Consider the following 12,288-nt stretch of genomic DNA (forward strand, 5'->3'; position numbering starts at 1 on the left):
GGGGGGGGGGGGGTCGTATCCTTATACTTCAATGTTTGCCAGGAGGCAGCAATACTGTGGTGGTCCATAATCATTGGCCCCACAAGATACTATGGTACTTGTTCTAAGCAAAAATGTGCGTCCCGTTTGTTCCCCCGGGTCCCTGTTAATAGCCTGCTGGGGCTGCATGACTTGGTCCACTGATCGACAACCACCAAAGCAAGTCATACATATGAAACTACTGGAAAAACCAACTTATAAACCTAGCATTTGCTATCCTGCACATCTCACCATCTTAGAGCCAGGTCTGCCCATATGGACTACAGGCTATCCCATGACATTGGGGTTTAAAGTCAAAGGTCAAAAAGTAAACTCAAAAGTCAGTCTGTATCTTATAAAGAAAACCTGGACCCGTTCAACCCAACAGTTCCAAGTTTTTGAGTCATTCTGTGAGCACATCCTCCAGGAGTTGCCTGAAGTCTCTCCCTCAGTCAGAAACCTGTTTGTCCAACTGGCTGAAAACACAGTCAGTAGCCTACATGTCTCCTCATACTACGTATGTGGAGGAATCATCATAGGGGATCAATGGCGGTAGGAAGCAAAGGAGCTAATGCTCCAAGATAACTTTATTCTGACTGTCCCCTCCCTGAACCAATGCTCACAAGCTTCAGCGTCTGGCTTTTTAAAATCTCTATTATCAGGATATTCTGCATTGCTTGTTGGGGAAAGGCCTTTACCAACTAGGTAGGAGAAATAATTCCAAATCACCCCACCCTAGTCCATTCTCCTGTTTTGCCTCTTTAAACCACTCTTGGTACCAGCTTGCAACTCCAAATGCCTGGCCGGCACCCTCTGGCCTCTACTGGATCTGTGGGTCATGGGCATATGGGCAGCTGCCAGCTAAATGGTCAGAAGCCTGTGTACTAGGGACAATCAGACCATCCTTCTTCCTAATCCCTCTAAGGCAAGGAGAAGCCTTAGGATACCCTGTTGATGATGAAACAAAAAGGAGAAATAAAAGGGGCATAACCACAGGGAATTAGAAAGATGATGAATGGCCCCCTGAGAGAATGATCCAATATTCTGGGCCAGCCACCTAGGCGGAAGATGGAATGTATGGATACTGTACCCCTATTTACATGCTCAACTGCATGATAAAGTTATACGCGGTACTCGAAATCATGACTAATGACGCTGCAAGGGCCTTAAATCTACTGGCCCAACAAGCCACAAAAATGAGAATTGCTATTTATCAAAATAGACTGGCCTTAGACTACCTCCTAGCCCAGGAAGGTGGGGTATGCGGAAAGTTCAATCTAACTAATTGCTGCCTAGAAATTGATGACAATGGAAACGTCATTGAAGATATAACTGCAAAAATCCAAAAATTAGCTCATGTTCCAGCCAGACTTAGAAAGGATGGTCTCCAGATTCCCTCTTTGGGGGCTGGTTTTCATCCCTCGGGGGATTTAAAACCTTAATAGGAATAGTCCTGGCCATACTAGGAGGTTGCTTAACACTCCCTTGTCTCTTACCCCTCCTTGTTAAAAACATCCAATCGGCCATAAAGACTCTTGTAACCAGGCAAACTATCACTCAGTGAATGGCTCTAACTAAATATCAACCTTTGCCAAAGGAAGAAACCTGCCTTTTCATGAAGAATTAAGTAATTGTGATGCTTTCTATTAAACTTCATTTATAGGGAGCATCAAAGGGGGGAATGAGGCTGAAATTAAAAAGAGGAAAACCTAGAAACTGAGACCAGTCCTAGAAGAAAAAGATAACCTTATATGCCAGTCTCCTCTTGACTGATTCTCTACAGTTGGGAATGTATTGCAAAATAAATATTCCTTTTAGTATATCTTAACTGTATGATCACAACTTATCAAAGAGGAGCCTATTTCCCCTACATTCACAGGGGACAAATAAATAATCTTTTAAGGTTGAAGCAGCAACACCTGAAACTTTGACACTGTGAAGGCAGACAGCTGTAAAGTACAGTCCTATCCTCTTCATTATTTTTATTCTTCCTCCCATTTTTCGAATTTACTATCCTTGCCTGGGTCAACTGCTTCTCTCTTAAAAATTAGGTGGCACTGGGTTTACCTCTCATTAACTTTTAAGAGTGGCCAGCAATTACAGACCCAGTGAAAAATACATTTAGAAGCTGATTCTAAACAAGTGAAATTCGGTAGGTAAAGAGTAGAAAATAATATTAGAGAAAATAAGAAAATCTCAAAACTGTAGAAAAGTGTAAACCTAAAAGCTATAGTAATGTTTTTATTTTTCCATGAAAATTTTGTGAATTGAAGGGTTTTATATCATAGAAATACAAGCAGAACATACTTAGGAAATTACATGGAAAAACTTCTAAATGTATCTAAGGGATAATTTTTCATAGCCCAAAATGGTCCTTAAGGGAGAATAAAGGTAGTCATAGAGGTCTTTTGCCACCTTCATCCAGACTAATGTTTACATATTGACAACCAAAAAAATGACACTTAATGCCAGCGTAATGTGCTATGGTATGTAAGATGTCAACCATGCCATCAAGATGCTTGTGGTCTGGTAAGATGTAAGGTGATTTTCCCCCACTCTTCTAAAACTGTTACAGTTTGATTGAGTTAGTGGTCTAGAATTCTGTGACAGAGGAAGCTACTAAAAAAATAAAATTAGGGCCAGGCGCAGTGGGTCATTGCCTGTAAATTCAGCCTTTGGAGGGCTGAGGTAGCGGATCACGAGTTCAGGAGATCGAGGACCATCCTGGCTAACCAAGGTGAAACTCCATCTCTACTAAAAATACAAAAAGTTAGCTTGCTGTGGTGTCGCATGCCTATAGTCCCAGCTACTCCGGAGGCTGAGGCAGGAGAATTGCCTTGGAACCCAGGAGGCAGAGGTTGCAGTGAGCCAAATCACGCCACTGCACTCAGCCTGGGTGTCTAGAGCAAGCTCTGTCTCAAAAAATAAATAAAATAAAATAAATAAAATAAAATAAAATAAAATAAAAATAAAATAATAATAAATTAAATAAATAAATAAATAAATATAAATTAGGAAACAGTTAAAATCCTAAAAGAATAGCAAAATATTTAATATATGTGACCGTGTTCTGTCCTAAATTTAGATCTATCCATTAGAGTTTAATAGAATATACTGTATAAAGCCAAATAAACAGAGATGTACAACATCTATTAAGTTTGCATCACTAAGTCATATCACTGTTCTACTTTTGTTATCACCAGCTCTTTTAACCATGCCGATGACATGGTTAATCTTCAGAGGAAGAACAGAGAACTGTCATGTAAGTAATTTTTAGAAACAGTTCTTTTCAATTTACCTGTAATATATGGACAGATGTAGAGTATAAATTGCACATACTCATAGCCACACAGACACTTGCTGTGAGGCTATGCCTAGATAGGCATTTTCCCACATGTACTTGCAAACAAGCGGGTAGAAAACTCAGACTGTACCCGGGCAGGACAATATACAAGTTTACAGAAGAGGGATACCAAGGAGTGAAGACACATGAATGGGCATTTAGCAGAGAACAGATAAAAATGAGTGATAAGAATGTGAAAGAAACTGCAGGAATTATTGAAAATTGACAGAAAAACAACAGTATGCGAAGTAAGAACTGCAATATGTGAAGAGTACTTCATTTCTAAGTGTGAAAATTAGGTTATATAATAGAGACTATACAGATTACAGCACTACATTGTAGAGACTGCAACTAAGATCAAAAGAAAATTTCTGAGAAAAGCAGGTTAACAGCTCAAGTCACTTCTGTTTTGTTACTGCTTATATAACTATTTTCACATAGTATCTACTAACTGCCTCAATTCTTTTTTTGAAGACAGTCTCTTACTCTGTCACCAAGCTGGAGTGCAGGGGAGAGATCATGGTTCATTGCAGCCCTGACCTCCCAGGCTCAAGCAATCCCTCCTACCTTAGCCCCCCAAGAATAGCTGGGACTACAAGCATGTGCCACCTCACCCAGATGATTTTTTATTTTTATTTTTTGTAGAGATTGGGCGGGAGGCGGAGGGGGGGGGTGGTCCTCCCTGTGTTGCCTAGGCTGGTCTTGAACTCCTGGAGTGAAGTGATCCTCCTGCCTCAAGTCGCCCAAAGTTCTGGGATTATAGGCATTAGCCACTGTGCCCAGCCAGTTCCTGACTTCTTAGTGAAAAGGCAATTAACTCAATTGATGAATTCATTCCTTTTGTTGTTAAACTACTAAATATTTAGAAGATAAAATTAATACATGCAAATGCTTAGCATTCAATATCTCTCGTTTCCATTATCCAGCTTCAGAAAAATTTTAGTAATCTTTGCAGTCTATCTGAAGCATGTCATTCTACCTTCAATTTTGTTTTTTTTTTTTTTTTTTTTTTTTTTTTTGAGGCAGAGTCTCGCTCTGTCACCCAGGCTGGAGTGCAGTGGCCGGATCTCGGCTCACTGCAAACTCCGCCTCCCGGGTTCACGCCATTCTCCTGCTTCAGCCTCCTGAGTAGCTGGGACTACAGGCGCCCACCACCTCGTCCGGCTAGTTTTTTGTATTTTTTAGTAGAGATGGGGTTTCACTGTGTTAGCCAGGATGGTTTCGATCTCCTGACCTCGTGATCCGCCCGTCTCGGCCTCCCAAAGTGCTGGGATTACAGGCTTGAGCCACCGCGCCCGGCCTACCTTCAGTTTTCTTAACAAAATTTCTACTCTGCTAGGTATACTCCTCCTGGTATATAAAGTGTAAAATTATCCTCCCATGGAACACTCAAAAACCTTTTACATTGCTTCCTACTTACTTTTTGTAAGAATCTGGCTTGAAACGAAGTTTTAAACAGCCATGCTAATATTCCCTTGGATTTTACATACCTTCTTAGTCAAATTACTAGAAAGCCATAAACCTCAAATACATTACCTCAGGCCTTCACATACACCACGTAACACATTCTGGATCTACAAATGCCCACAACTTTTACTGAGAATTAAAGTATGAGTTCCATATAAAAACCATTTTTATTTTTTTAAAATTTCTACCAAAGAAATCGTATTAAGCCATTTAATTGCTTTTTCATAAAGAACCATGTTAAGTATTCCTCTTAGTACTAGTAAAATACTAGTAAAATTTTCTCTCCCTAATTAACCAGTATGTTTTCCTTTTTAGATAGCAATACCCGTATTATTCTGGTTTCCTTTTTTCTTTGGTTGGCAAGAAGTTCTGAGCTAAGTTTTATTCTTAAGTATGAGAATTCTTAGCCTATGTCTGCATACTTTGGCTTTTTATTAAACTCTGCTCAATTTCATTTGTATCCTGTATTGTAAATGACTTCAAATCTTTTGCAGAAAAAAGAGTATAAATAGCTGGGTACAATGGCTCATGCCTGTAATCCCAGCACTTTGGGAGGCTGAGGTGGGAGGATCACCTGAGGTCGGGAGTTCGAGACCAACCTGACCAACATGAAGAAATCCCGTCTCTAGTAAAAATACAAAATTAGCCGGCATGGTGGCACATGCCTGTAATCTCAGCTACTCGGGAGGCTGAGGCAGGAAAATCGCTTGAACCCAGGAGGCAGAGGTTGTGGTGAGCCGAGATGGCACCATTGCACTCCAACCTAGGCAACAAGTGTAAAACTCTGTCTACATATATATAAAAAAAAAGTATAAGTAAATGTAACTGAAAACAACAGACAATTTATATAAATTAGACTTTATATTCCTTACTCAACTTTTATTAAATCTAAGTCTGCCCACATCTAACCTGAATAGCAGAGTTAAACTATTTAACAAAAGTATATATATATTTTATCTTCAAAAGTTGGACTGAGGCTGGGCACAGTGGCTCACGCCTGTAATCCCAGCACTTTGGGAGGCTGAGGCAGGATCACCTGAGGTCAGGAGTTTGGGACCAACCTGGCCAACATGGTGAAACCCTGTCTCTACTAAAAATACAGAAATTAGCCAGGCGTGGTGGTGCACACCTGTAATCCCAGCTACTCGGGAGGCTGAGGCATGAGAATCGCTTCAACCTGGGAGGCAGAGGTTGCAGTGAGCTGAGATTGTGCCACTGCACTCCAGCCTGAGTTACAGAGTGAAACTCCATCTCAACAACAACAACAACAACAACAAATTGGATTACAGTAAAAATAAGAATGGTAAACAGTATATCTGCTCAGAAATAAAGTTTGAAAAAGGTATATTACAATGAACCACAGTTCTGCCCTTTTGTATTTCACTCTGCCCTAGTTTCTAAGATGCAGTGTGGTTTACTAAACACCACATCCTCACAGAGGACCGATTCTTAATGTATTCATCATTCTGAAGCACCAGTATAGGAATTAACAGGTACACAACTTTTCCCATCAATCACAGGCCTGGGTTATTTAGGAATACAAACATTTATCCTCTGCTATAATTTAAAGACAATGAAGAGTAGATGAAAATAGATTTATCAGCTAAACAAACCATTAAATCCTTTTTAAGTAGGGATTAAAAACTAGGCATTAAATCAGGGATCCTTAATGTGATAAATTTTTATAAATGCAGTTATTTAGATTATGGAAAATGGATGTCTTTGTTATTTTGAGCTGCTCAACACAATTATACTATAATTATCTAAGTGAGGACAGGCCTGCTTCCAAATTTACCTGATGAGAGATGGAAGGTTGCTGGATGGGCCCCTGCATTCTAGGGTTTGGTAAACCCACAGGTGCTGGCCTCCGTTGCACCTGTTGCCTCTGAGCCATTACCTGTTGCTGCATATGCTGGAGCCGTAATTGAGCTAGGCTGATCTGTGTTGGGAACTTGGATAACTGGTTTGATGATAAACCACTTTGTGGCTGTGAATTCTGTTCCACGACAGGATTCTGCTTAGGCATTTGTGGCTGGCTCTCTTTATCCTCAATTACTAAAGAACCTAATTAAAAGAAAAGGTTAAGGGAAAAGTTTTCAGATAGTTGGTGAAATATCACATTTTCTAAGACTATTTTGCAGAACTTCAGAATTGCCAAGGAATTCTCTGGTCTCATGAGCCCTTTTACATTCTGAAAGACAGAGGACCCCAAACAGCTTTTGTTCATCTAAGTTCTAGTCATCAAAATTTATAATATTAGAAATTTAAAATAATTTTAAAACTTACTAATACATTTAATAATAATAAAACCATAACAACATGTTTTATAAAACTACATTGTAAAAAACTTGGTAAACATTTTTTGATATTTTAAAATACTGTTTGATGTTTTAAAAAATCTCTTTGAATGTCTGGCTTAATAGCTGAAATCTCATTATCTGTTTCTGCACTATCTATCATAATATATTATTGAGTTAAAATACATGAAAAAAATTTCAGTCTCACTGTATGGCAGACAGCACCTGACAGCAATAACTTAAGTCTACCCTGAGAGTGACCTTGTATAGCCTAAGAAGAATGTGTGTTTGGAGTTCCGCGCTAAGGAACCCAGGAGTGGCCAACCCAGAGATCCATTCTTTATCAATGAAGAATATCTGAACTCCCAGGCCAGCCTGTGGAATCCAGGCAATATCGGGGATGGAGGACTTTTGCTTTGTGTTAAATGAAGGTTGCCACATGGAGGTTGCTGGCGGGAGGGTGCTAAGTGCTATATAAACCACTTGCTGGTGGTTCTCTTGTCCAGTCCACTGCCACTGGACTGTCCTGTATGTAAGTTCCCTCAAGCCCTGTGTCTCGTTCACTAACTCCAGGTCTCTTCTTGGGCCTCTCAAACATGGTCCTATCCCTACTGAAGTCAATAGGGGTCTGGCACAACATTCATCCAGACGTGTAGTTGGAAAAGGGTGACCTTTGTGGTCCCCTGAAAGAGTACCAGACTATACTCTGAGAACCGCTGTCATATATCAAAACAAGCAAACCTGACATTGGCTCTAAAAACAATCCCAAAAAGTATTTCTGAATCTTTACTATTAACAAGTTGTGATCTCTCAAGTTTCCTATACCTTTACAATGCATATTATGTTAACTTTTTGATACAAAATACATTGACCAGCTTAAAAATAATTTTAAGAGTTTAATGGTGCCTTTGAAAGTTCTGATTCAAGCTTGATTTCAACAGTAGAAACTCAAATGTTTATGATTTACTACTCATATGCATTCTAAAAATATATAGTTAAATGTTTACTGTGTGTAATTCACTATTACAGGTAGGTGTATGCGTATGTTTAAAAGAAATAATAACATTCTCTTTTACACATAAGGGATCTAAGGTTTAGGGAGGTTGTAAAACTTATCCAAAGTCACTCAAGACAGTAATAAATATTCATCTAGACCAATATTTTTCCCCAGTGCTCTTATACGTTTCTCAGAAGCCAAGGGTAACAAGTTTAGGAAACTTGTCTCCTTCTTTAGAGATTTACAATGTAAATCTCACTGTATATGAATTTACAGTGGTGTAAGTGACAGCTCTGAGAAATTCTACAGTAAAATATATTGTTCCTTATACAGGTTTCACAAACTGTTAGACTAGGAGATCCTGTTTTTGTTTTGGCTAAAGTAGATTTATCTGAAATTATATCCATTTACGTGTGTACAGTTTTGAATATAATTCTTAAACGTACTTATGTCTATATGTGGGTGTATTTACCTATTGTGATATAAGTACATAACACATATGACCACTTGTTTGGATTTATATCTTGTGATGGGTTCTGAGTACAGATGAATGTGTAGTGGTAGAGTCAGGTGTGGCAATAAGAGTTACTTATACACATGTTTTGTATTCTAAAGATGCTTCTTTTTGGTAAAATTAGTGTGTATAATTCCAGTTTCCTGCTATGTATCAATATACATATGTTTGTATCTAAACTAGTCTGCAGGAGTCTCATCACCTTTGATTCCAGGATAAATCTTTTTGTTCTTCCCTTATGGGTAAGATTGCCTATTTCCTCCTTTCCTGGTGAGTATGGGCTCTTTCTCCAGCCATTTTCTTTTCTCACCCAGAATCTAGTGTTGGGGATGAGAAACCATCTTTGATGATTCTGAAACAAACTCAGTGAGCACCCCTCGCCCCCCCACCACCAAAATCAAAAACGATAATACTGTTTGTTGATGAACAGACAATGTGTAGGGAATTCTTAAATTTGTATAGTTTCCCTGTGAGAAATTAAGAAAGAAGGCAAAAAGGTGTTTCTACTCAGCAAATAGTATAATAAAAAAGCTAAAGTAGTAACTTTCTGCTGAACTGCTTGCAAGGATACTTTCATTCCTAATGTTTCCAAAATGATGGTCTCTTTTTGTGATAATTCAGTGAGCTCTAATACAGTCATGTGTTGCGAAAGGATGGGGATATGTTCTGAGAAATGTGTAATTTAGGTAATTTTATCTTTAGACAAACATCAGTTCATTTATGTAAACCTATACTGTATAGCCTACTACACACCTAGGTTATATGGCATAGCTTATTGCTAGGTAGAATCTAGGCTACAAACCTGTACAGCATGTAATTGTACTGAATTATCTGGACAATACTGTAGGAAATTGTAACACGATGGTAAGTATCTGTGTATCTAAACATACAAAAGATACAGTAAAAAAAACTCGCAGTATTTATAAGTCATAGATGCAGTTAGTTGATTGAGACATCATTATGCAGTACCTGACTGCTTAAGATTTGGGTACTTGTCAGTATGTATGTTGTACTTCAGTTAGTAAGATATCTATATAACTATTATCTGATCAGGCAAAATAAGAAAACTAAGTCTTCCCTAAGCAAGATGAAGGACTGAACCATTAGGTTCCTACTGAATAGTTCTAAAGATAAGCCAATAAAAATATAGTAGTTTCAAATAAAACTTTCAGGATATCAAAAATCCTTTATCAATGACAAGTCAAGTTAACACATTCTGATAAATTTAGAGCTAACAGAACAAACCAGATTTGGGGGGTTGAGGGAATAGACAGGACAGGACACCTAAATCCCTAAGTCTAGACACCCTGTCAGTCAATGTTACAGAATATTTTCTTATCATCCGTACATGTACGTGTGTTTATATTCATGTATATTTGTTACCATACACATACATAGAGAAATACTATTAGAAACAACATGTCTTTTTAAAACAAAATAGAACGTTTTAAAAGTGAGAGAACATATTTTCTTCGATCCTCCAGCATCAGCCTTCCGAGTAGCTGGGACTACAAGCATGTGCCACTACCCCTGGCTAACTTAGAAATCTTATGTGGAAATGGGCTCTCCCTATGTTGCCTAGGCTGGTCTTGAACTCCTGGCTCAAGTGATCCCAAAGTGCTAGGATGACAGATGTGAGCCACCGTGCCCACCCTAAGTGAACATATTTTCAGTAACATGTCATAATCATTGAGAGTTCTACAAACAAATGTCACTTTGAGAAAGGTATGTAATGGTAATGGCCTACCTAAGTTGATAATATTTTGAGCCCAGAAACTAGGATCACAGTGAAATTGGATGGTGTTGTTGGTCACTGGGGATGCATCACACCTTGCACGAAGGAGGTGCCGTAACCGGTATGTAATCTAGAAGAAAAAGAAGAGACAACTAAATATTAGGCAAATAATTTATTAAATGCCCAGTAAATATACAAAAACAGTCTCTGGTATGTACATCAATACACAATAAACAATCATATATAGGTCACAAAATTGTGTTGTATGTTGGACATACAACACAATTTTCTTTCCAAAACAAGTTAAAAAGTTTTGAGGCATAATTCAGTTAGCTGTACTACTGAACCAATTTTGAAGTGACAGGTTAAAGTTAGTTTTTTGGATTACTAATAAAACTTTGCAGAATCACTAACTCAAATATTTGTAAAATAAAAACTATTAACGTATCTTAATGCTTTCATTTACTTTACTTACTCTCTTAGAAGGATTCAGAATTTAGACTGGGGCTAATGAGTTACAGGGAATACAAATTTGTCTCTGTTCAGGAAAAGGAACTGGGCCTGTGAGTGAGGTGGTTCTCCTTGTTCCTCATTACAGTTCTGTTCCCGCCATCGCCCTGAATACAACCAGCTTTGAATCTCATATCATCACACCACACCATCCTCTTTCCTCCACGCTGCAGTCATCAATGAGCATCTACTCATTCTCCCTCAGTCCTTGAAGATTTTAGTTCTTGGTTTACCTATCACCATCTCCAATATTAGTCCTGTGGCAATTTTTGATGATTTCAATATCCAACCAAATGATTCACTTCCTCTAGTGCCCAAATACCAATAATTCCCCCTAGGTCCTATAAGACTTTGCTTTTTCCATCCTTTCATTTCACTTTACCCTTGCCCTCTATCCCTCAATTCCTCATTATCTAGCTTCAATTCCAGGGTCAATAATCATCACAATTTCCTTACATATATGTCACATATGTAACACATGTCATATGACACATGTCACATAGCATGTATGTCACGTCATGTAACATGCATGTCACATGTCATAACATGTGTCACATATAGTCATATAGATCATAGATGTCACATATATATGTCAACTCCCCTTTCACTCAATTATATATGCTCACTTCACCCTCCTCAATGTTTCCCCTAGATAAAACAACCTACCCTGGTTAAATCCCACATGTTGCCTGAACATAACTGAGCTGATCTCACTTCAAACACATGACCACTTACTTCAGGTAGGCCATTAAGGCTGACTATCATATGACATTTCTCTAATCCATTCACTTCTCTACTTTCCTAAATATTTCCTACTTTCTTTTCTCTTTTTGAATCATCAGTATTTCCTCTCTCATTCTTAATCTTAGCTAATGTACTTAGCATTTCACTGAAAATCAGCAACAATCAAAGATCTTCCACAAACTTCCACCACTTTTCAGTCAATATCCCCTCCTGTTGCAACGGATGATGAAATGTCCATGTTTCTAGTTAAAGCCAGCCTTCCACTTGTGCAGTAGAGCACACCCCATCTTGCCTGCCCAGTAATTTTCATCCCTCTTCTGTAACACCAATTTTCCCATTTTACTGGATCACACCCATCAACATATAAATATGCTTTTAAGTTTTTTCAGCTAAAAACAAAACTCTTTAACTCCTTTTCTCCTACCATCAACTACCCCATTTCTTTTACAGCAAAACTCTTCCAAAGACTCATCTAGGTTCACTGTCTCCTATTCTTCCCCATCCATTCTTTCCTGAAACCATTATGTTCAGGCTTGTAGCAGCTTTTCACACGGGTGGTTGGTCTGCCTTCATGGAAATGCTTTTTTTCATTTGGTTTCCAGCACACTATAATCCCACTGTTTTTGAACTCCCCAGTAAGGGCAGGAATTTCTCTGCTTCTTG

At 38.5% G+C, this 12,288-nt stretch overlaps 1 protein-coding gene across 2 annotated transcripts in view; it reads right to left on the bottom strand.

Annotated features, from left to right (window-relative positions):
- The window catches only part of TRIM24 (tripartite motif containing 24), a 125,821-nt gene that overhangs the window by 27,279 nt on the left and 86,254 nt on the right, over positions 1 to 12,288 (bottom strand). Inside the window, exons 8-9 of one of the 2 annotated variants that reach the window (XM_017880394.1) lie at positions 10,384 to 10,501; positions 6,726 to 6,892 (exon numbers count right to left, since the gene is read on the bottom strand). In XM_017880394.1, the coding sequence (XP_017735883.1) occupies positions 6,726 to 6,892; positions 10,384 to 10,501 (285 nt within the window). Of the gene's footprint in view, positions 1 to 6,623; positions 6,893 to 10,383; positions 10,502 to 12,288 lie in introns of both variants that reach the window. The other variant, XM_017880393.1, reaches the window with a different exon arrangement.

Source organism: Rhinopithecus bieti, unplaced genomic scaffold, assembly GCF_001698545.2.
Source record: "Rhinopithecus bieti isolate Rb0 unplaced genomic scaffold, ASM169854v2 scaffold_11401, whole genome shotgun sequence".
In the NCBI taxonomy this organism is placed as follows: domain Eukaryota; kingdom Metazoa; phylum Chordata; class Mammalia; order Primates; family Cercopithecidae; genus Rhinopithecus; species Rhinopithecus bieti.